We start from the raw sequence: 26,780 nt of genomic DNA, 5'->3' as shown, positions 1-26,780 counted from the left end.
AAAAATTTAAGATTCCAGCATTTTTTTTTTGTATAAAAAAAAAGTATTTTTAAGCCCTGACTCAAGAGAATAGCACCTTTTATAGATCCCTCATGCATCAGAGAAGTAAAGGTTGTGAAAATGTCAGTTTCACGCTCTTGGAAACACCACACGGGTTGCATTTTCATTGATCCACAGCAAGGACAATGCACACTCAAGAGAGTGTTAAAACAACATATGGTCAGACACCATTACAGACAGGTTGGAAAGAAGAGGATCATGTTTTTGATGAGAAAAAAAAAGCATTAGACAAGATAAACGAATCCAACAGATGTGAAACACCAAACAATAAACTCCAAACTCCCTCAAATGGTTGTGAATCAATTCACGAAAAAAAAACAGAACTGAATTTCTAAATAAATTAATATCAACTTATTAACATTTGCAATTAATAATTTACAAATGCAATTAAATCACATATATTTGCTGGGGAAAGCCACCAAAAGCATATAGACAGAAATAGCACCACAACTGTTATATTGACATGACCTGCAGTGAAGAATACACAAAATTAAATTAATGAATAAATTATACTCTCCATGCCCCATAACACTCAAGGCAGTACAGTGTATGGTTAAAAGCCAGACGGGAGAAACTGTAGGATTTATGCTACCTGGCAAAATCTTTCCTCTCTCCCTTTCTTTTCTGTTTTTTCATCCATTCTTTGACTTAACCCACACACCATTCGACACTCTCTTGCACTGCTGAGGTATTTTATGGTGCCCGTTCACCATCATTCTCATTGCCTGGCATTGATTATAGCGCTGTATTTCAGGAGTTGCTTCTAAAGCAATGATTATTGGCTTGCACATAAAGAAAAACCCAAGTTACCCAAAAAATATCTCCATCTGCACACAAAGGAGCATCTTGCTCACTACAATGTTGTTGTTAATGCAGTATTAAAATAAAACTCAAAGCCATGGGGCTTTCTATGCAGGGCTGCATGTGAAAAGCCATGGTGAGCATTGGGGTTATGGCTGGGGGGGGGTTGGGGGTCTTTACCACTGACCAAACAGTAAATTGATAGTGGCAGGTCAGAATGAGGGCATGCAGGGATGTTCTGGAGTATTCTTACCTCCAGCTGACCTCTGGTCACCATCATTACACTGCTCCAAAGTCATTTAGTCTTTTGACATTCATTTTAGTCAATTTAGAAACAAACCATAGGAAACCCAAGGCATGAAAGTAGAAACTGCTCTAGCTGCTGAATGCAAAATGACCTGCTTGGGCTTCAGACAATGACTTCATTTGCTGATAAATTTATCACAAGACATACCACAATTTTATCATTTGTTTGTATGTGTGTGTGTGTGTGTGTGTGTGTGTGTGTGTGTGTGTGTGTGTGTGTGTGTGTGTGTGTGTGTGTGTGTGTGTGTGTGTGTGTGTGTGTGTGTGTGTATATATATATATATATATATATATATATATATATATATATATATATATATATATATATATATATATATATATATATATATATATAATGAAACCAAAATGTATTCATTTATTCAGACACCTTGAACATTTCATTCATTATTATAGTTTATTCACTATAGTGAATTATTATTAAAAAAAAAAAGTTAATAAAATATGACAAGATTTCAGAGTAAAACTGTGTCAGAATAAAATAATCTTAATTATGTCAGATAAAACTTAAGCAAAACATGGTCAGGTCAAAGTGTCTAAATAATTTTTGATTCCAAATTTTTAGGTATAATGTGTCACAATTTACTTTATTTTGCTATCCTCAGTTACATAAACTATAGTGAACTATAGTGTCCTGCACCCACTAGATATATATATATAAAAGCATATATATTAAACCATTTAACCCTCTGGAGTCTGAGGCTGATTTGGGGCCTGGAGAAGTTTTGACATGCCCTGACATTTGTGCTTTTTTCAGTTGTTCATAAACATATTAATGACACAAGTGTCATTACACTGTATTCAGCACAAACTAGGCTACCATAATATGTGAGGAACATGTGTGTACATGTTTGTGTTTTTGAAGGAATAACGTTTATGCATGGTTACTGAAAAAACAAAAAACTTAAGTCACTGATATAAGGCCAATAAAAGTATATTAAATCTGTGTTCACAAGACTTTTGGGTATTGAAGGTTGTAGACTAGAGTTTTTGCTTCAAAATTATGTAAAAATTATGCTGACTACTCTTTCATTTATAACAATATACTGATTTAGTTTTTGTAAGACACTTTTTGCCAAGAAACACGGTATGCGAGGAGGCGTGAATCTCCATGAATAATGGCTCATTCTCACCTGTGAAGACAAAAGAATTGAATAGTAATGACCTGAAAAGACTTGCATATTAATGAGGCATTTCAGTCAGGTAGGCTGTGAAAAAAAACTTCTGTGATGTCTCAAGCTCATCATGGTATATGAAACATACAGAAAAATTTTATTACAATATAAAATAATGGTTTTATATTATACTTTAAAATATAATGTATTTCTGTGATGCAAAGAGTCTGAATATAGGCTTTTAGTTTAAAAGCATGCACATTTGGAGAAATATAGGATTCTCATATGTTTATGTCAATTTTCTATACAGAGGAGTTATTTTTTATTTAATATTCATTGTTATCTCTATGAGCGCTGGTGTTTGCAATTCATACTGCAGCCGGAGGGCGCTCTGTGCATTTTAGTCCACAAATTCACCTAAGAAGAAGACGATATTCCATGAATGGTGTTTACCAATTCATACTACAGCCGGAGGGCGCTAAAGAAACAAAAACTCACTTAAAACTTATCAATAGAAGAAAACAAACAGGAATTTACTGAATGTCTTCCAGAGATCGCTAACCATGGCTTTTTCATCCAGATAAACAATTTTCAAGGCAATAAATACACGATTGAGATGATGAATGCATGTGTTGTCTCTGAATTTGCCTGTGAATAGCGCTGGCTCCGTGGGCGTGGCCGCATTAGTGGGTAATGAGCTGAATCACGGACTTCTGACATGGCTCTCTTTTCATACAGATTACATAAACACAGAATGTTTGTTTTCGATTTGACTTGCACGATTTAAAACCTGACATTTCAACGTTTTGTTAGACATAAGTATGAATTTTTTGTGATTAGTATTCACTAAGTTACACTTCATTTTCTGAGAACTATCAGATTGGACTTCGTTCAGAGGGAGATGAGAGATCACGCATCATGTTAGTTTTCTTTATTTTACAAAAAGCACAACATTTTGTTTTTACTCTGAGTGTATACAAATAAAAGGAGATATTCTATAGTTTCAATTGATGTATTGCTTATGTCTCTATGACAAAAAATGACAGAGTATTTTAAGTCTGTTTTGCTGCAATGTGAAAAAAAACCTGCAAAACGCGCCGGCGCGTTTTTAGACCTCAGAGTGTTAAGCACAAGAAGACCTGTGCAATGTTTTCTCTGCTGCACACACATCCAAAAGCGTGTCGCATACAGAAAAAGTTATTTTACCTGATTTTAAACCATTCAAGTGCAAGAAAACCTGCACATTGTTTTAAGTGCTGCACACACATGCAAAACGTGCATACAGAAAGCCACATCTCACACTGCATAATGCGAGATACTGAGCGGAGTTCTCTTTCGTGTCATTTTGCACTTGAACAGACAAATACACACAAATATATGTCAAAATATCCTTGTGAGCACAGTTGGTTATGTCTTAAGTGAATGTAAGCAGTTGACAAAGAAAACGCATTACAGCATATTGGATCCGTGCAGCTTTTAAAGCGACAGCAGCCTAATATTCCTGCTGCCACCTCTATAATAATGTTAATCAAACAACAAAAGACAGAAAATTCACTCTCTTTGACTGAATAAGTATATTTTTAAAGTATATTTTATTTATAAAGTGCAGTGTTATTTTACATTTCATTACAGTTTATGTACCTGAATACCTGAAAATCTTAAAACACTGTTTATTTCAATCGTATCTTTGTTCAGTTGTATTTATTTGTGTGATTGCCAATTTGTTTATTCTTTTGTTAATTACTGAGTGTTTACTTGTCTTTAATAGTGCTTAAAATTTATATTAGTTAGGCTACTTGTTTTTGCTATGGTATTTTTGAACCATAGGCAAAAGTTTGTTTTGTAAGTGTTCTTTTGCCTTTTGAATTTTATTCATGGTATTCAGCTACAATGAAATGTTTTGCAATAAGATTTAGAATAAATGGGAATGATATCTCAGTTTTTTGTTTTTTTTTGCCTTATTGGAATCAAAATTAGGAATTGCCAAGAATCGGAATCGATAAGCAGAATTGGAATCGTTAAAATTCAAATGATACACAACCCTAGACGGGACTTCATTGAGTTTGGTGAAGTTATTTTGAGTAAAGGTTACAAGGGCACATGAATTAAAACAAAATAATGATGTGCACAAAAAAAAAATTTTCAACTTTGATTTCATGGTGACTTTTTACTAATTTTCATTATCATATAAAATATGAATAAATAAAAAAATAATCTAACAAATATGGCTGAATACCACAATCAAACTCTTAGCCACGTTTCCGACTGAGTCTACAGTTGTTGGTTCAGTGTGGGAAAGTTCCAGTCACTGACCACGCTTGGCATGAGAACCAGTCTGACCGCAAGAACAACATGAAAGAAATAGCTTTTGAAACATGTAAAAAAGCTGTAGCTTGCAAAAAGGGAACAGTACTATCCCAGATAATCAGCCGTCTTAGACCTGTAGTTGTGCTGTAATCGCTTGAATTTGCTGCGACATTGCTTTTGGAAAAAGCAATTAGATGTGCTCTCAGCACCGCTAAAACATTTCACTAGCTCCGTTTCCATGAGTTCACAGGGTTAAACGAACATCTGAGGGAAGCATCAATATGGGTAGGAAATATGTTTTGTAAATAAACAGCCTGCTATACTACAAAGGCTCATCCTGCTGACAAAATGGAAACTAGTAAGTAAAGATCATCAATTTTACCCTTGAAAAACACAGCTCTTCTGCTCTTCAGACCACTGCCTTTCCTTATCAAAAGCACTTTGAAAGACCAAAGCGGGTCCAAAGCAATTTTAAATTTCACTTCAAAGCCAACCAATCCGCACAACCTCCCATGGTTCACCTTGCTGTTGAGCATTAGCTAAATTTACTAAAATAGCAATGAACAAAAAATAAAAAGACATTGAATGCGGATTTGCGCCTGCATTGAGGAACATATTCATGCTAGTTGGATAAAATTGGACTTTTTGAAAACAAAAAACAGCTGTAACGGTTGTCAACTCTTACCTTGGTTATGAGGATGCGGTATTGCTCTAGCAAAGCCTGATCGTTGTGGCAGCCAGACAGGAGCTGCCATACTTCAGCTCGTAAGGCCTCCGGGATCCCAGGCTTCACCAGAGCAGACAGACCCTTTGGTCGCGCCAACAGGTTTCCTTGCCTGACAGGTGGAAGACAGACGGTGTCATTGCAGCACAACAGAGTTTGTTTTCTGCAGTTATGTTCAATATGGACTGTGCGCTCCAAATCTGGCCATACCATATACTTAAATGTCTCAAGTCGAGCTAAAAGTCTCACCATCTCTTGAGGATCCCTCCCCAGGATTCCAGTATCATCTCGGGACAGTCCTTTGACACGTCTCCCGTCCCACTATAGATCTCGCTGTCGCTATCTGTACAGCGGGGGACAAAGACAAATATTTGTTACCATTTGTTTTGCCAATAATTAATATATAACGAGATGAAAAATGTGTGACATTTTAATTTAAACATACTGTAGACAAAAATATAACAAGAAAAAAAAAAAATAACACCACAAGATATTAACAACGCACTTAATGGGTACTCCGGTCATTTAACATTTATTCATGGTTTAATGCCATATCAGCAGCAATGGCTATATTCATGGCAATCAGCAGTATCACTTCAATACATTGTATACCATAATTTAACAATTTTGTCTTAAAAACAAACACTATACAAAATCAGACATATATACCAATAACAACAACATAAATAACAACAATTACATAGAGTCTTTCAATTGAATATTCGACAAAAATTCTAAAATTACTCCAGGAGAAACCTTTTTAAAAAGGTCCATTAATGTGTTCTCTGTATAAAACCGTTGTCTAATATTATTTAAAAAAGGACATTCTATTAAAATATGTTTTACACTCATGAAATTCTTACACAAATCACAAACTGGTTTTTCTTCCCTCATCAGTAAATATGAATGAGTGAGTCTTGAATGACCAATTCGGCATCTCGTATATACAACCTGGTCATATCGGTTTTCAAAATAATAACTTATAACTCCTTGATTTAACACTGGATTCACCTCATATAATTTGTTATTTACACATTCGTTCCATTCCATTTGCCATTTATTGTAAATATACAGGTTCAATATGGGTTTAACGTCAGATGCTGGTATTTTACATTCTGTCATTTCTAACTGAAGTGCTTCCTTTGCTACTTTATCTGCTTGTTCATTACCAGTCAATCCCATATGGCCTGGTATCCAACAAAAAACAACATTAAAATCTTGTTTCTTTAAAGAGTCCACTTGTCCTATTATGCTGATAATTATAGGATGTTCAGTTTTTAAAGAATCAAGTGCTTGTAGACAGGATTTGGAATCTGTGCAAATTAAAAAATTACGTTGTTGTTCCTTCTCTATTTGTTCAAGAGCTAGAAGTAATGCACAAGCTTCAGCTGTGAAAATTGAACTTTGTCCAGAAATACACTTGCCATAGCGTTTTGACCCAATCACTACTGCGGCAGATACCCGACTGTCTGACTTTGATCCATCTGTGTACACAGGTACATGAGTTTGTAAACTGTCTTATATCCAAAAATTCCTCCCAATAAACATTTGGATGATTTGTCTTTTTTTTATACTGAGCCAGGTTCATGATGATGATTGGTTTTTTAATATCCCAGGGCGGTATAGGACACAGATACGTCGATGTTAGAATATCCAGATTAATGTCCATATTTTGGGTACTCCGGTCAAGATTTTCGGGGATGATCACAGATTACCAATCATTGGAAGCAGTATTGGCCGATATGATGACAGATACCAATCACAGAAATAAATAATACTATTCTTAACAACAACACTGCATTTTAAGTATAAAAATTAACAGATGAGAAAGTATAATTTATCAAAAGGTATCAAAAACATTTATTTATTGATCGATCTTTATCAACAGAAAGTAATCAAATGTAAAATAACACTGCATAGTCTTTACTGTATAAATTAAATATAGATTAAAGGGTTAGTTCACCCAAAAAAGAGAAACTGATTTAAACATGTTTTTAGTACATTAATGGATCTTGAGAGAGGAAATGTCATTGCTGGCTATGGAGGCCTCACTGAGCCATCGGATTTCAACAAAAATATCTTAATTTGTGTTCCGAAGATTAATGAAGGTCTTACGGTTGTGTGGAACGGCATGAGGGTGAGTAATAAATGACATTATTTTCATTTTTGGGTGAGCTAACTCTTTAATCCTACTAAATCTACTAAAAAGCAATGAGTGATTTTCTCTTTGTCTTTTCTAGTTTGATTAACATTAATAACACAGATGGTAGCAGGAATATTAGGCTGCTGTCACTTCAAGACCGATTGCACGGATCCAATATACTGATACACATGTGACTATTTCCCAACTGTTTATGTTCAGTTAAGACACATCCAGGGGCGGACTGGCCATCTGGAGCACCAGGAGTTTTCCAGGTGGGCAGCTGAACAATGTGGGCCGGCCGATAATACGTAAATATATAAAGAACGAATGATAGTACATTTACGTATTCCGTAGGCCCATGGGAATGATTGCGTGGCCCACATGGCTCAGAATGACTCAAAATGATTTAATCAAAAGTTTTCCGGCTCTTAATGCATTTTAATAGTTGTGTTAAAGTCCCTCAATTGTCTTCAGTGAGGAGGATTTCTCCACGAGGATTTCTCTGAAGAAAAGTGGGCAGTTTAACTGCTCAGGACAAACAAGGGACTCATGAACAACCATCACAAAACAAAAAAGTCGTAGATCATCCAGGTAACAACACACAGTATTAAGAATGAAGGGTACATAAACTATTTGAGCAGGGTCACTTTTTCATAAATTCAGCTATTTTTTTTGTCTTGTGGACTACATGCAAACATCTTTTTATGTAAAATATCTTATTCAGGACAGTACTAAATGAAAAATAACATGCATTTTGGATGATCCCTCTTATTTTGTTAAAATAAAAAGAATATGACTGTTTCATATAATCCGGTCTTAGATGTGGATTGTTGTGGAATGATTCGATATGTAGCGGTAGACTGAAACGCTTTCCCTGAGGGTTAATGAACTTACTGAAACGCAACCTATACATATAAGATTAATAAGATCTGTAGACCACATAATACTGCGTAATAATATCGCAAATGCATAAGAACTTGAACAGTTTACGTGCTAGTCAAAATGTGTAAGTAAATCATAGACAGTGAACTAAAGCATAAAGAATTCACAATACTCTTACAATAGTGTACTTGTTTTTGTTATATGATACATTTAAATGATAAAATATATGGGTTTATTTTGAACTTTATCGTCAACTAAAATATTTCCATTGATGGAAGTTACTAAACATATTCAAAAGACAAAAACTATGACTCAATGGTGTGGTCACATTAGCAACACGTTTGTGAAATTTTCGCAAAATTTTGCGGGAAAAAAAAAAAAAAAAGAGATTCATTATTCATTGACAATAATGTAATGATGTATAAAAGACCACGCACACACTTCAAACCACTTTCAAACCAAGCAGCTTTCTGTTGGTTAACAAGAATTTGCGTGACAAACTTGAACCAGTTGCAAAATCTGCTTGGAGAAATTTTTCTCCCTAATGAAATTTGCTAAATTCCAGATCGCATGGATTCCTACTGAAATAACTGGATTTTGCTGAGGTAAATGTGACTGCACCTTAAAATTAAAAAACAAACTGCCGAAATAACACTGGCTCAATCATGGCTACATGGTGGGCATTCTGCCGTCATGTTTTAAGAGAGATATTTAAATGTAACCAATCATTATTAAGAACTAAAAGCTCAGGTATACTTAATTTTCTGTCTTGTGCACAGTTAAACGTGCAAGCCTTTCAGCATGTGCACACAAGTGGACCTTTCTTTCAAGAGCTAAAATCACTGTCTGGACGGAATCAGCAGATTGTACTTATTACAAAGGCTGTATCCAAAAATCACATACCCTCTGAGTAGGTACTTATTTCGAATAATTACATTGTGACAGTTAAAAAAAAAAAAAAAAGTATGTTCTATATAGTGTGAATGTGTGAAGTATGAATGTAATCCAGACATACAGTGCTTAAAAATGTATTAGACAACCTGTCATAATAAAGAGAAAACACAAAAACTTAAATATTAAACACAAAAAAATATATATTGTCTTTATTAGGCAAAAAAAAAAAAAAAACTGAAACAACTAAATAGTCTTTATTCACACAATAACCAAAAAAAAAAAAAAAAAAATTGTATTTCATTTTTATTTTGTATGGCCTCCTTTGGCCTTGATAACAGTTTGCTTTCTTGCTTGCATTGTTTTTATGTACTTTTCCACAGTCTCTGTTGTTATTGACTACCAAATAGTTTCTAGTTGTTCCCAAAGACTTGCTTTTGGTGGAACTTTTGTGCAAGCTATCCTTGAGTCCATTAAATCCCAACAATAATTCTATTTTAGCATTAGAAACAATACTGTGACTAAAGAGATTACACATACTGATGTGGATTAACCATTACAGAAATATAAAAAAAATGATTTTGGTAATCACCAATACTGTCAGTTTAGGGCAGCTGTGGCACAAACCTAACATTTGGTGGTCGTCAAATAAATTTGTTAAGCACTGTACTACATTTGCCATGTTGTCATCATCACGTGACCTAACAGCATCAATTGCATTGCTTCATTTCCATTCACAAATCCTCTCCCGTGGCCCCATGGGATAGTCAAATGTCCATCATATGCACACTTAATCTCAGTGGAAGTAGCAAGTTATCCGTACTTTTTGCTACTCTTATGTGCACTGAATTCGGACATACTACTCTTTTCACAAACCGTTTCACCTACTATATAGTAGGGAAATATGTGATTTCGGATGCAGTCTCAAACTACATCACACAGACGGTCCACGTGCAGGAGCGAAACGAGGACATGGGAAGTCTACTTTCAGTTAAGTGACGCACACAGAACTCACTTTAAGCTCAAGTCGTGATCCTTAGGTGAGAGTCTACGCCCTGAGTCTCAAGGAACAAGATATGTGCATTGTAGGCAAACATCACTCCTTCAAATCCTTGCAGGGCAGCACTTCGAATGACACCATTCGGGCATGTTAGGATGCTGCACAACTCCTATGAAACAGTGTTCAGACGAAATTATAGAATCGTCCTTGCAGCATCCAGAAGACCGAGGTGAGTTATACGCTGTACGCACCTGCATTAGTCAGGGCCGCGGAGTGCCAAGATTACTGTCACGCCTTGAGGTGATAAAGAAAATGTCTTGGACTTAATGTCTGCAAAGGTCATTAAGAGCCGACCAGCAGACTCTCTGCCCATATCTCAAGGTCTGGGTCCACAAAATGGCTGCCCGTAAAGATGTTTGGAGAGAAAAGTGAGGGAATGCGTCTGGTGGTGACAACTACGCAAGACCAAAAACACTGGCAATACTGTGATTAAACATATGGTAATTATGGCAAGAAGCAGCCGGTTTTATTGTAATGATCTTCAAATAAAGAACAAAAACTCTTGAATTTATGGGTCACCGAACTGAGGACTCACAAGGCACTGCTTCTTGAGCCCATTTACAATGTTCATGACCTCCAGCGAGAATCTCAAATGCCGTACGTTTTACAATCCCCAACGTGAGGTCTGGAACACAGTGGTTTCTTTTGAAATGCTTTAAAAGGGCTTCTTTTTACATTTACTGCTCAAGTACCTTGGCAACGTTGCAAGAAGAGAGAGAGACAGAGATAGGGAGAGAGAAAGAGAAAGAGAGAGAGAGCGAAAGGGAGAGACAGACCAGCCTTGAGCAGGCCCTCTGTCGCAAGGTGACATAGCGGTTCGGTAGCAGATGTGGGCGGATGAATCTGCTTTTCCATCTGGCTCCCCAAATGAGCTCAAAAATGGTAGAGAAAGCTGGCGAGGGTGAACACTTTCAAAAACAACAATGACTTTTTTTTTGTACAACCCAGAATAAATCGCACAAACCAAAAGATGATATTCAATGAGAAAGGCTGAATAAAAAGGAATTATTAGTTTATTTCGCAAAAGGTCCACAGAGAAGCTACACACAACAAGATTTGATTGATTAAATGCAATAGGAGGAGGAAAATATTTTGGTGGTAAAGAAATTATGCATGACAATATATCTGTGACCATTTCAGTAAATTTTATCAATATTGCTCATCCTCTGGATTATGGATTTTAATAAACCACCTTAGGAACCACCCAGATGCTTTAGCATCGTGGCATAGAGTTTTGCACTTGAACATATTGATCATAAAATGTAAAAAAAATAAATAATATAACATTTTGTCAACAGTTGATGGTAGCCATTGACTTCCATAGTATTTTTTTTTCCTACTATGGAAGTCAGTGGCTGCCGTCAACTGTCTGGTTACCAACATTCTTCCAAAAAATCTTCTTTTGTGTTTAACAAAAGAAACTCAACAACTTGAGGGTGAGTAAATGATGACAAAGTTTTCTTTTTGGGTAAATTATCCCTTTAAGGTCGATCAGTCAGCTAGTCGTTAGCAACTTTTCAGCTAGTTAACTTTGAAAATAATAATGACAAAAATTGACAAAATCGATTTTGTGGATACATATGTTCTCTTTAAATGTTCATATACTCATACATTTTTCAAATGATTTATGAGTTACAACAGTTCAGTTAGATCTACATCCTTAATGTTATCAAATATGAGACCTGACCATGTGGAAAAAGTATTTGCTTAGCCTATGGAAATCTATCCATAACAAGACATACTTGCATTTTATTCCAGCTCTGTTTTGCCAACATATGTAGTCCCTGTATTTATGCTTTCTAAAATACAAACAACCTCCAAATTTGGCAACCTTCAACTTTACCTATACAAGCAAAAAAGCTAAAAATGTTCTAGGAATTTTAAGACAGCATTTGTGCCATAATGGACACCTAGCAAGCAGACAGCACAGCAAATAAACATTTAAAATATGCAACTATCACACTGTTCATGGATATTAGGTAGTAAATAACTCCTTAGTCCTTTAAGTGATATTTAACAAGCTACTAAAACCCATGTAATCATTATTCCATGTTGTATGAAAAAAACAATTGAGCAGAACCCAAGACAACAGAAGAAAAAAGAAAACATGGCCAGTTCCAGGTGGTCAGATGACACACAGAGACCGAGAGCCAATACCACTTAACCAAATTGGAATCCATTCTTCTGAAATGGGCGCTGATAACCACTTGAAAGCCGCCAGGGTTTCACATCTCCGGCTTGTGGCACCCTGTCAAAAACACAGGCCGTATCCGCTTGGCGAAAAAGACAGACGGCTGATACACTTCACCTAGAGCTACGGGCCGAGACTAAATTAAAGCTTGCGATGTATTCGTGCTGCCAAACCGCAGGCAGGAAAACGTAAGGGGAACGAATGTTGATCATGTTAAAATTTGGAGGGGAAAAATCTGGACGGATGATCTCATTCACTTGATGTGTTAACATTGACATTTAAAGAAAAAAAAAAACAGCATAACAAATGGCCCTGCTAAAGCTTTGCTGCCAAGGCAATCTGTTCTTTTTACGTCCGCATGTACATACATAAGTTCACTCTCTCTCACTCTGAAAAGCTATCTGAATAAGCTCAGAGTTGGTCATTTTTCCCTGTATTTGTGAGACTTTATGGGGGTAGGTGGGGCAAGTATATATCACAGTATTTACATGTTTTTTGTTACATTTTATACTGCTATGCAACAACAGATCTTAAATATAGAAGTCTTAAAAGATATTTTTGATGAAATCCGATGGCTCAGTCAGGCTTCTATTGCCAACAAGTTAATATACACTTTCAGTGCCAAGACAGGTACTAAAAACATATTTAAAACAGTTCATGTGACTACAGTGGTTCAACCTTAAAGGATTAGTCCACTTTTAAATAAACTTTTCCTGATAATTTACTCACCCCCATGTCATCCAAGATGTCCATGTCTTTCTTTCTTCAGTCGAAAAGAAATTAAAGTTTTTGATGAAAACATTCCAGGATTTTTCTCCTTATAGTAGACTTGAATGGGCACCAAACGATTGAAGGTCCAAATTAGTTTTACTGCAGCTTCAAATTGTTCAACACGATCCCAGATGAGAAATAAGGGTCTTATCTAGTGAAACCATTGCTCATTTTCTGAAAAAAATTGAAAATTATATAAGTTTTAACCTTAAATGCTCATCTTGAACTAGCTCTCTTCTTCTTCTCTATTTGAATTCCAGCAGTGTAGACGCTGCTAAGCGTAATACTGCCCTCCACAGGCCAAAGCTTGAACTAATTGTTATATACTATTGAACTAGCATATTGCATATAAAAATTAGTTCAAACTTTGACCATTATATATTTTATAAACATTATATAAAACTTATATAATTTTCAATTTTTTTCAGAAAATGAGCGATGGTTTCACTAGATAAGACCCTTATTTCTCATCTGGGATCGTGTAGAACAATTTGAAGCTGCAGTGAAACTAATTATGACCTTCAACCGTTTGGTGCCCATTCAAGTCTACTATAAGGAGAAAAATCCTGGAAAGTTTTTATCAAAAACCTTAATTTCTTTTTGACTGAAGAAAGAAAGACATGGACATCTTGGATGACATGGGGGTGAGTAAATTATCAGGAAAAGTTTATTTAAAAGTGAACTAATCCTTTAACATTATAAAGCGACGAGAATACTTTTTGTGCGCAAAAAACAACAACAAAATAATGACTTTTCAACAATATCTATTGATTTTATAACACTGCTTTGAAGCTTTACGAATCTTTTGTTTCGAATCAGTGGTTTGGAGGCCAAAGTCATGTGATTTCAGTAAACGAGGCTTCGTTACGTCATAAGTGTTTTGAAATTTGAATAGTACACGTGACTTTGGCAGTTTTATACGCGATCCAAACCACTGAAACAAAAGATTCGTAAAGCTTCATGAAGCAGTGTTTTGAAATAGTCCATCACTAGATATTGTTGAAAAGTTGTTGTTGTTTTTTTTTGCCGCACAAAAGTATTCTCGTCACTTCATAACATTAAGGTTGAACCACTGTAGCTTTCTGGGCATCTGAAAGTGTTAATTATCTTGCTGGCAATAGAGGCCCTTACTGAGCCATCGGATTTCATCAAAAGTATCTTAATTTGTGTTCTGAAGATGAACGAAGGTCTAACGGGTGTAAAAGGAAATGAGGGTGAATAATTAAAGACAGAATTTTCATTTTTGGGTGAACTAACCCTTTAATTAATTCTGACAATATGACAACAACCTGCCAAATGTTTTCTTTCAAATGAGTCTACAATGTTGAAATACAAAGTCTTAATGAACTATGTATTTTAATTTGGGTATGCCATTTCTTTAGACTGGGTAAACCCAGCCTGATCTGCCAGCGATTTGATTTCGCCTGGCAACTCAGTCTGGAAACCCGTACATTCATTTCTACTGCTTCTGTTACACTTTTGCGGGAACCAACCACAGACTGGCTTATCCACTTTGCTCGCTATTGGCAGGTATAACACCATGACGATAGAGAAGCGACGGCAATTCCTTTTAACCTCTCGACGATGCTGAATGACTTCTTTAGTTTAGCAAACAAATCGCTCGAGTGGGTGTAAATACCACTCACTTTCATGTTTGTTTTTTTTGCACAACCTGCAAAAATCGCTCGATGCCATTGCTGCTTCTGCAAACCGCTGATCAATGCTACAAACCAATACAAACTAAACCTGTCTGGAGTTTTCGCGTCGCTCTGCAAAGTACGTCACCCGGATCGTTGATCTGATTGGTTGAAGGGCTATCCAGTTGCGTGAATAATGCTCGTTGATCACGCCTCTTGTGCAGTAGAAAATACATACAGACTCCCCAGACCAATGTTCAATTTTAAATTGAGCTTGGTCTGGTGATAGCCAGACAACCATTTCTTGGATTTGGGTTAAAATGGGGACGCAAGTTAACAGGTGAAGGTATTAGTTGTGCTGTTAAAGCCAAAAAAGAAAGCAAAACACAAAATAAAGATGAATCTGACTGATAACATTTTTTTTTTCCCCCGACGGTTTCTATAGATATATTCTATAGATATATATCATTACTACGATAAACGTGGTGTGAAAAATCTGACATCGTGACAGCCCTAATAGGGAGGTTTACATTTTGATTAAAGATTATGAGGTATATGAATTAAAAAAAAAAAAAAAAAAAGAAGAAGAAAAAAACAATGTGCACAGATAAATAATTTATAATAAGCACTGCAACATTCAGTAAAAAAAACAAGAATTGTCCATTTTGATTTCATGGTGATTTTAAAGTCAGAGATAATGTGAAAAATGGTCCAATAAAGTTAAATGACTAACATTGTAAGCGGACTTCAGTAGACTACAAAAGTGTAGAGTTGCTTTAAAGGAGTTCACCTTAAGATGGAGGCCTCAAAATGGCAACAAACATAAAACACAGAAAAGCACTCTGATAAACTAGACGGTGACATACCTTCCTCTGGTTCCTCTTCCTCCGTGGGAGACTGCAGGCGGCCACGTGTTCCAGCCGCACATTCTGTATGTTTCTGCAGGCTGACCACTTCATACATGGCATCTCCCTGGCTGCCCTTCACAGTGCCCTACAAACATATAGAGCAAACACATACTGCGTGTCAAAGCCATAGAGATGCATTACAAATACTTTGCAAGTGCATCACCATCAGTATCTAACAAAAAATATGAAATAAAAAAATGAATAAATAATAATAAAAAAAAAACCCAGAGAGAACACCAAAATGAACCTCATGTTGTTCCTAACCAGTATGACACAAAAGGAATGAAAATAAATAAGGGACTAAAAGACAACAAAGCACCATAAAAATTCTTCAAAGTTCTTCAAATGCTTCAAAGCATTCAAAGTTAGCTTCACCTTCACTACTGCTTCAGGGGAAACGACAAATACATAATTACACACGCGGGAGGAAATTAAAACAAGTGGCGATAGAAAAAGAGGTTTGCCGAGATTACACCCATACTACTCCGCTTCAAGTCACCCTTACAAACATTTCTATTGACACTGCTTCCCTCGCGCCATGTGGCTCTTATGTAAACCATCGTTTCCATTTTTAATTGCAAAGTGGAACTGTACTACAGGCAAAGAATGATGTTTACAGCCAGAATAATTACACGCTAATTCCTTGCACCTAATGAGCAGCGTAAACAAATACGGAATAATAAAATAACGTGGAAAATGGGCTGGGTCTATCGCTAACGCCATAATATTATCTTTTAATTAGCTTTTAACTACAGCCCAGGCATTCTTTCTCTCTGCGATAAGATAGCTACGGAGGCAATCAGGCAGAGATGCAGGCTGCAAGCTCTAATTACTTGAGCATGATAATGAGCGCCGGGCCTCTTATTAAGCTACGAATTATACAAAGCCTCCATTTGCCGCTTCACAGCTTCCAGGAGTTACTGCTCCTATTCACCCTTCACAAAAGCTCACTTCCTTCCTCAAGGTTTGTTCTCCAATCTGTGCAACTGCTATATCGCAGTCTATAACTGTTCATAGGCGGTTCACAGGCTTCGCAAGAAATGGGTGAATCTTACAAAGCCTGTCAAGACTGGGAGTTGAAATTTGACCTGGAAACAAATATGATAAATTTTATTTTGAAATCCTAATAACTAAAAGATTTTTGCCACCGTCACATTATTTTCGTAACTATTAAAGGTGATCATGTTTAATGAAATAAAATAATTGATGAAATAAAAAGGTATATTATTATTATTATTTTTTTTTTTTTAAATACGTTCTCTGAACCCAGCTTAATATATTTCTTATTCTTATTTATTTTATTATAATTAAATACGTTAATTAGTGAAATGAAATGAAGAAGTGCATAAGATAAATTAAACACTGTAAACTCTAACTCAAAATAATTAATTGGTTTGAGTAGGACAAACTTACATTAAACAAATTAGTTCTGTCAAATCAACTTTTATTTGCACTTTCTTTTTCTTTCATGTTCACAGAACTGATTTATTTTAAGTTAACTGTTTTGAGTTCTATTAACTTATTTCTTTTAATTTAGACAAACTTATGGGACTCGAAAGGGAGAGTAAATGTAAAATTAAGTCATCCAAATATTTATGTGTAAAGTACTTGAGTTGAGGGGTTCAGAACTCAGGAGTGTACCTGTTTGAGCTTGAGGTTAAAAGTTTCAGAGAAGGCCTTCCTGCTGAAATACCAGAACCTCTCATTAGCCGGATAGACCCGCACTAGCGCCTCCATGAGGAACCGAACAGGTTCTACAACCTCTGTCACCACCAGGTCCACCGCCACCGTCATGTATACCTGCTTATCTGGAAGGGAAAAAGTTCAGAGTTTAAGACAAAAGTGCCTCGATGCAGGTGGGGAAAATATTAACCAGTAGCATCACAAACCCACTTTTCATCATCCAATCAAATTCAAACAGATAAAACACATTGCATATTCTTCTCAAGGAAGTGTAAAAGTTTCATGCATGTTTCATCTCATTTACACTGAAACTAAGAGTTGAATTAGATATAAAGTACAGCAAAAAAGTAACATTTTCTAAAACTTGTTATACATCTCCATGCAAGTGTGGTAAGATGTAGCATTCTGGATACTGCTATTCTCTCACAGGTGAGCCCTATAATTATGAAACAAACCAGACCGCTGAAAGAAACAAATCACAAATTATGAATGAAAACCAGCCTGTTTCACACTAAGGGGTTTTATTATATCGATTAACAGGAAACAAGAACGGCAATAGTTAACAGATTTACAAGGGAATGGCTGAAAATAGATTCCAATTACGATAGAGTCAGGTCAGAAAAGGTGGCGGTGAGAAAGATGGGAAGGTAAATAATAGAAGATCTGTGGTGGGTCCCGATTGAGACTTACAAACAGACACAAAACCATGACGAGGTCCGTGAAATGTTTTACTGAGAGTGTAATAAAGTGTAGACTTGAAATGAGAAACTCCGTTCATTCAGGTTGCTGAATTATACGTTATTAAAACTGAGGTGGTTATCTGAATCTAGCAGACTGGAATTTAATTTCTAAGTAAACTCCATATAATTTCACAACAGAACATTAAAGCTGCAGTTTCACTGCTTCCAGTCTGGCCTCATACCAAATAAACTATACATACACTATGATGAGGATTACTCAGACTCTAGTCATTTGACTCATTAAATAAAGGGGCCATTGTTTCCAAGTTGACATCCTGATATATATATTTTTGTAATCATTGTTTTTTGTCATCATCATTACAAACAGCCTTGTTAATTGACAATTAATTTTATATATATATATATATATATATATATATATATATATATATATATATATATATATATATGCATATTTTATGTATTACAATACTTTTGTAATTGCTATTTATATAAATTTATAAATGAAAAAAATGCTTTACATAATGTATATTCAAACGTATAAACTTTACATATTTATATAAAACCGCATAACATTAAATTATATAAAATTATATATTTTTTTATATTTTAAGACTTATTAAATTATATAAAATTAAACATTACAATTTTTAAAAAGTATTTAAAAATATACATTTTTAAATGAAACAATATAAATTACGTAAAATAAACAAGAAACAGTTTTAACAGTTTTAATAACACTTTGAGAATTTCAAAAATATTTATATATTTATATATACATTATATAAATTTAACATAATAATAATAATAATATACATATAATATAATGTATGCACTATAATGTATGTTTAACACATTCTATTTTGTAATTTATTAGTAGTTTAAGTTAAGTTTTTAATTTAGAATAAAAAATATATAAAATTAAACATTTAGACACACAGACATACATTAATAACTAACATTACATGTATTTCAAAATCCATATATATTGTCCATGTCAACTGCGTAAGAGACTGACAAGGAAGAGGAAAAATTGTTGAATAAAGTCTTTTGTTTTGTTTTTTGTGCACAAAAAGTATTTTCGTCGCTTCGTAACATTAAGGTTGAACCACTGTAGTCACGATGACTATTTTAACAAAGTCTTCACCACTTCTCTGGACCTTGAATGTGGTAATTTTGTTGCTTTCTATGGGAGATAAATAACCGCTCGTATTTCATCAAAAATCTTAATTTGTGTTCCGAAGGTGAACAAAGGTCTTACGGGTTTGGAACGACATGAGGGTGAGTAATTAATGACAGAAATTTCATTTTGGGTGAACTAACCCTTATTAGTCAACCTCTAGAACAGTTCATACTGAGATGAAAATTAATTCAAACTGTATTGCTGTCAGTGGGAGATGGCATCACATTTTGAACATGACAAGAAAAGCTGATGGAGAAAAAAAAAAAAAAAAAAAAAAAAGATGGCATGAAAAAAGTGTGAATTTCTGTGAAAACCGTAAACTTGGCCACAGCTTGATGTGCAATGAAAAGAACTAGAGACACTTGAGAAGTGTTTCACAGTTTCAAAGGATTGTGTATTAGCTCTCACCTTTCGGTGTGTCCTCGTTCAGTGGCTGGAAAGCCGGAGTGTTCGGATTCCAGGTGCCAGTGATCACATACGCCTTCCCGTCGGCACTCTTGCCCATAGACTCCTTCAAACGCAACCACACAAAAATTATCAAGTTTTCATCACTTCTATAATAACTAGAGCTACAGGATTACATCAGAGTTTCATTAAATATGTTTAACAATGGTAAATTTAAGATAGCAAATGCATTTATCTAATTTGACAAGCATTTATTCAATTGGGTTGAGGGAAATTAAGGAGACAGACTCTTTTAATGGATAATTAAATATCTATAAATCAAGCCAATATGGGACTTTTATTAAAAGTAATGTCATTTGCAGTCTTTGCAAGGCAGAATTTCACTGAATATCATTAATACGCCACAAACATGAAATACAATCAAATGAAAAACACCTGCTATAGCATTAATAAGACATCTTTCTTATTGTTTTGTTTGGAATGGAAATAGCGTGTTTGGAATGGAAACAGTGTGCAGTATATTTTAAAAGGGAAAATATGTATTTAGTGTCAAATTGCAGCGATTTTGAGATTAATTGCGTTAACGAATCTAATAAAAATAATGGGATTAATTATGATTATTTTGATCTATTAACGGCTCTAATTTAGACATTTTTTGGCAAAGTATCAATTAATGACATTTGTCTAAACCATCCAGATGGTAAACAAGCTTCTTGCAGAAAAGTATTACATTAAGCCTTGTAAAATGTTGGATTCAAGAGTCCCTGTGAACCCAATTATGCTTGATTGAACTGCTAATTGTTTTTAGACTTGATGTGCAAATCGCCATAGCTTAACTTGCTCAAGGGCCTTTGTAAAATTATGTTTTTAATGAATAATAAAAAGCCTATATTTCCATTAAGTGTTTCTAAAATTGGCAACAGAAAGGTAACTGAAATGAGTCGAGATAAAATTAACATATAATATTGAGCCTGAGGTATAGCTATAACAGCTTAACCACAAGCAGTCACATAATGAGAATACTGGGGGGGGGGGGGGGGATAATCCAGAAACGTGTCTCACCATGTCAAGGAGGTGCATGTCACTGTTACGAACTTTCTGACCAGGACTCAGCAGCATCCCAAAGCACCTGGACAACAAGTAAATGGTTTAGATTGTGAGGAAGAGGAATTATACCTAACGTAATATTTTGACAGTGTGATGTGGAGCTTCTTTAATACACTATGAAATAGCAGCATTAGTTTTATCAGACAGGAGCTGATGTCACTGGGAGGTTTATTTAGAGTGTGGCAACATTTGTGATGGGCTCATTTTCATAGCCAGTCTCACAAAGTGAGGAGGATTGTCTCTACTGTGACTGGAGCGACATCAAGTGGTTGCACAATGAATCACACTTATATGTTTCAACTCCAAATACATTTATAGATCAAATTTCATGTAATCTGACATGTAATACACACACACACACACACACACACACACACACACACACACACACAGAGTACTGTGCAAAAGCCTTAAGCACATTAGTATTTTCACCAAAAAAAAGGTTAGCTGTAGTGTGTCAGTAGGAAATATTATGTTACATTTCCAAAAATTCCTTTTGCCATTAACTGTAATGATCCAGTGAGATTTTTGTAGGCACAAGGATATACAGCCAATATGATTCACACAGAGATCTGATCTCATCAGAGTCTGTCTGTGATTACATGAACAAAGAGACAAAACTGAGACTAAATCCAGAAGAACTGTGACAACTTATCCAAGACTCTTGAAGAAACTTACCTCCAAAGCTACAGTATTATGAAAAGGCACTTGTGTAAAAATGCTGTAAAGTGAGGATGCTTTTAAAACTAATGTCATAAATATATTTAAATGTATTAATTAACTTCTATTAACTGAATAAATTGCGTTGTGGCTACACTTGCACATAGTTTTTCAGGTAGCTTTGCATGTAGATTTCTTCAAGCATCTTGGAGATGTTGTTTTTGATGAAAATACTAATGTGCCTAAGACTTTTGCACAAATTTGTTTAATTTTATGTATTTTGTTTAATTTATTTAATTTACATTGATTCATAAATAAAAAAAATGTGCCTCCTCATTTTAGAACTGCATGCCACACACATATATATTTGTGTGTGTGTGTGTGTGTGTGTGTGTGTGTGTGTGTGTGTGTGTGTGTGTGTGTGTGTGTGTGTGTGTGTGTGTGTGTGTGTGTGTGTAACGCTGACATCTTCCTTGTTAAATGAACATTACATTACATCAAAAAAGAAAAAAAGGAACCAAATACAATTCTATTTTGTAATTTTACATTAACAATGTATTGTAATAAATGTTCTATTTATCAAAACAAAGTAAATCTCATCAAGTTAGTGTTTTAAGCATTTCTTCATACATTCCAAAATAATAACTAAAGGCAATAATAATTTAAACAAGATATTTTATTTGTGTATTGATGTTTTTCTTTTTAATTGTCAACTTAGGCTATTTTGGATCATCAGTCATGCTCCGTAAACACCGTCTGTCACAGACACGAATTGTATTTTTAATTTCACCAAGCTGATTGCACTAAAAAAAAAAAAAAAAACCTTAGTCATCATGCTTTCAGTCCATTTCAAGTTTGATTTTGACATGACAAAGTGGTGATATCTAACTGGGTGATCCGTTTATTTTTCAATTAGTCTTCCCATTGACGCCATCATTTGTTCATTCAAACTGATGCGCGGAATGTGCACGTCAACAAGAGATGGGATTTATCGCACAAACCATTCATATCCAATCATAACCAATTACATCAAATCATAGCGCGATTGAGACATTGCCTCCTCTCATGTGACTTTCCCCCATTCATTCTCAATTACCCCCCACAAAACCCACTGCACGCCAGGGGTCTGATGATTTTCTATGGTTTTGTATGAGTGGAAAGGGAGGCATGACTCCTGCTGTAACTTTACCTGCGGGTGTCGCTGTTGGGCAGTGTTCCTTAAGAAATACGAGTGACTTGCGCTCTTTTTAAGGTCATCATTTGTAATATTTGTGTTGTTTTATATGTAATATGGATTTTTTTCTCATCCTTTTTTTTTTGAGGAGGCACTATTTTTTGCCTCCCTTGTCTCTTCGGAGGAAACGCCCCTGATTTTTTTTTATATATATATATATATATATATATATATATATAAAATAGGGCTGTCAATCGATTAAAAATTTTAATCTAATTAATTACATACTCTGTGATTAATTAATCTAAATTAATCGCATACATAATTTTTGCTGTGAAAGTATTAAATATTTCAATTCAAATGAATCAATGCAGGGTTTTTTCCTGGGTCAAAAATGGTCTTCGTGGTGACAGACATGGTTATCCACACAAGCAGTAAAAAAAGCCCTACCCACGTGATCTGCGAGCCCGATACTGACAATAAAGTACCCGTCACTCTCACTGTACTTCTTTCTTGCCCTCTTTGCAAAAAAAAAAAAAAAAAAAAACGTGATTTTATATCTTTGTAAGAGAAGATGCTTTTTTGCTTAACCTGAAAGTATTAAAAAGTAGCATTTAGAAGTTATATTAACTAATAATATAATTTTCTACCATATACAATTGAATGCACCTAGCTAACAACAACTTGCTTTGTTCTGGTTTCACCTCACTCCAGTCTAAACTAACTGATTTTATAGGTAGGCCTAATTTACTACACATTGTCATTTAAATAACCTGAAAATATTGTGGATTATTAAGGCTAATTTTACTAACCACTCTTGCTAAATGGGGTAAGCACAATTATGTTCTCATTTCAGAGTTGTTCGAGTAAATGATTCATTATAGACCGTGTGGACAGATCAGTTGTTGCCATGATTCATTAAAATGAATCTGTTCAAATGAGTCATTAGGTCACGAATTGGACATTAGCGGACGTTGACGCATTGCGTGCGAATCGCGACTGTTATTAGAACATCGCAAAAGATTTGTCAACACAGAAAACACTTCACCACTGGATAGGATTTTGTTTTTGTTTACTGAAAGTGTGGTTTATGTCAGCTGCACGTGCAGGGCGCCTATCAGAGAAGATGAGGTGACGTTCTTTTGAGCACTATTCACACCCAGCGGTTATTCAGGAAAAACATTCTCCAAATGCGCCTCGTGAAACATGGATTCGGTCTTACGAACTTTTAGCATTGTGTCAGTTGAATTAGATTATTATGTGTGAGGTAGAGACAGTGCAAAGACGGTGCTTACTTTGAAGACAGAGAGAGCTCGCGCGCATGAGGGAGGAGCTCTGCTCGTTCTGTCCGTCAGCGCAGCAGTCATCTCCCTCCTTCATTTTACAGTCGAATGGTGGCTAGAAAGGCTCCAGGTTCAAAGGTCAATACGGAATGGATTAATCTGCGTTATTTTTTTAACGTGTTATTTTTTCTCAGATTAATTAATCGAAATTAATAATATAATTAATTAATAATATTAATTAATATATATATATATATGTGTGTGTGTGTGTGTGTGTGTGTGTGTGTGTGTGTGTGTGTGTGTGTGTGTGTGTGCGCGTGTGAACAGTGGATAATAAAAATGTAATAAAATACATAAAATTAAACAAACATTTGTTTAATTTTATGTATTTTATTACATTTTTATATGCTGTGTGTGTGTATGTATTAAAGATTTGTTCAGAATAAACATATAATGTATAATGTAAAATCTATATTATATAAACATATCTTAATCTTACATGATATACAATCTAATAATTGCCATTAAAAATGTAAAACATAATAAATTACTATACAATGCAAATAAATGTAAAAGAAAATGATATATTTTTATATAAATAATTAAATTATGTATATATGTATAAATTAAATAATTTACGACATTGTGCAAATATGTATAAATAAATTATTTCTAAATGAATACATTATACAATTTATTTACTTCTATGAATGTCCCCTGTTGTCTGCTTTTGACTAGCAATAGCAAGTATCTAATTTCAACTTTCTACTTCAGCCTATTGCCAATCTATAGAAAAACCCTTACATGTGTTCCACCACTTTCAGTTTCATTTTTTTTGTAAATCATCTGCCATTTTTAAAGGCAAGACCCTGGCAGTCAATATAAAGCTAAATATGGTTCAGTGAAATGGCAAAACATATGAATTTCTGACCTCTTGTGGCCACATCCCAGAACCCACCTCTCTATGACTAGCTCCTGGTTGGACATCTGCTGGACAGTGACAGACACTTTTTTATGTACACCCTGCCGCAGCTTGAAGTAATATTTATCTCTGTCTTTAGGTACTGGACTGGAAAATGTAGAGGAAGAGAGAGGGAAATAACTAAATAAACAATAGAAAACAAATAATGCAACAGTTCATGAATAGCAACAGTAAAAACAAATAGAGTGAGATGTAGGCAGAACTGAAGCTTGTCTAGAAATGAGTAATGACAGACCTGAAGTTTCCTTTGCCATCGTCTTCTCTCACTTCTAGAGAAACGGTGAAGGTGAAGACGTCACTATCAGGGGAAAGTGGCAACGCCGAGTCTTGCATATCTGTGGCAGCTTTTGAAGAGCGCTTGAAGGCCGTTGAGAAGCTATAGAGGATGCGACTAACCTAAATAAGGAAAGGAGGTTGAGCTTAGTTGATTTCTGCATTTCAAAACTGACTATGAACACTGAACATTACTGAACTCACAGCCTCTTTGATGTGGCAGGAGAAGACGTGGATTTGAAAGTCCTCTGAGCTGCGGTAGCTCTCGGTGAAGGAAAAGCATTCGCTTTCGGCAGACCCCTCGTGTCCTCGTGCACAGAACAACACCTTATAGATGGGAAAAGATGCAATTTCTGTTCCTGTGGCCTGGTCGACAATCCTACAGTGGTTAAAAACACACAAAATAGATTGTTTATAACTAAAGTCAAGTGCATTTTGTTCTGTCCATTGTGATTGCTGCTTGTCAGATCATAAAATATGACCCCTTAAAGATTGCTAGAAAAAGCCAAGGTATCACATAATCGGAAATCTTTTACAAAAAACATAAGGTTTCTGGAGTCAGCAAAATAGGTCAAAACACTTTTAGTGCGATTGCTAACACGAAACAGGATATTTACTTTTATAGTCAAATATATAGTCAAAATCAGTACTGAAGATATTTTAGATGTAGTACTTTAACACATAATGATGTGCTAAGGCACTAAAACGTTGTTCAGTGTCACCAGCACATTCCATGTGCATCAAAGTCTGCTTGGCTAACTTAAGAGTTGGTTCTGAGGTTTACACAGCAGAAAGAGTGAGATGATTGGTCTGAGGTTATACCACAGTTCCTGAGAAAAAGTAAAAAACACACAGGGTGAGAAAACAGAAGTGCAACACCACGCTTGCGAACCTGAAAGCAGGAGCTAAAAGCAGCTCATGTGACAGCTGTGTTAGCTCTTGACAGTCAAACACACACCATGAAGATCACAAGGACTCTTGTCTCTAGAAACTAGAAGTCACATTTTACACTCCCAATTGAATGTGGTTCGTCTCAGAGCAAGAAAGCTAAATATGCTCAATCTAAAAGCTTTTATGAATCCTCTGGGGGAAGAAGTGCAAATAAACACATTATGACCGGTAGCGAGATGCATCTGATGTAATATACACAGTGGCGTCCAAAGGTCTGAGAAAACACTGAAAATTAACATAAATCTGCTAATCAAAATAAAAATGGAATGCTTAATCAATAGTATTAAATAAAAAAAAATACAATTATTAAAATTAGAAAAATCCAGGATTATTCAAGATTTCAAAAGCTATTTGAATCTTAAAGTAAAAAGTTTTAGATTATAATATTTAATAAAAAAAAAAAATGTACAAAATTGAAATTAGAAAAATCATATTACTAAAATATATATATAAATAATAAAATGCCAAATAAATCTGGAATAAATGAAACAAATGGAGAAATCTAGAAACAAACTTAACATTTTAAGTTATACGTGTAATGAAAAAATACAAAATACAAAAGCT

The 26,780-nt window shown here is 35.0% G+C and overlaps 1 protein-coding gene across 2 annotated transcripts in view; it reads right to left on the bottom strand.

Annotated features, from left to right (window-relative positions):
• rabgap1l (RAB GTPase activating protein 1-like) overlaps positions 1-26,780 on the bottom strand; it is a 111,485-nt gene that overhangs the window by 72,881 nt on the left and 11,824 nt on the right. For both annotated transcript variants that reach the window (XM_048164838.1, XM_048164839.1), the window contains exons 5-13: positions 25,470-25,644; positions 25,228-25,388; positions 24,969-25,079; positions 20,849-20,915; positions 19,790-19,892; positions 17,456-17,622; positions 15,773-15,899; positions 5,581-5,674; positions 5,293-5,443 (exon numbers count right to left, since the gene is read on the bottom strand). In XM_048164838.1, coding sequence (XP_048020795.1) covers positions 5,293-5,443; positions 5,581-5,674; positions 15,773-15,899; positions 17,456-17,622; positions 19,790-19,892; positions 20,849-20,915; positions 24,969-25,079; positions 25,228-25,388; positions 25,470-25,644 — 1,156 coding nt within the window. The remainder of the gene's footprint in view (positions 1-5,292; positions 5,444-5,580; positions 5,675-15,772; positions 15,900-17,455; positions 17,623-19,789; positions 19,893-20,848; positions 20,916-24,968; positions 25,080-25,227; positions 25,389-25,469; positions 25,645-26,780) is intronic.

This window comes from Megalobrama amblycephala, linkage group LG2 (genome assembly GCF_018812025.1).
Source record: "Megalobrama amblycephala isolate DHTTF-2021 linkage group LG2, ASM1881202v1, whole genome shotgun sequence".
NCBI lineage: Eukaryota > Metazoa > Chordata > Actinopteri > Cypriniformes > Xenocyprididae > Megalobrama > Megalobrama amblycephala.
This window is presented reverse-complemented; position numbering and strand designations above follow the sequence as displayed.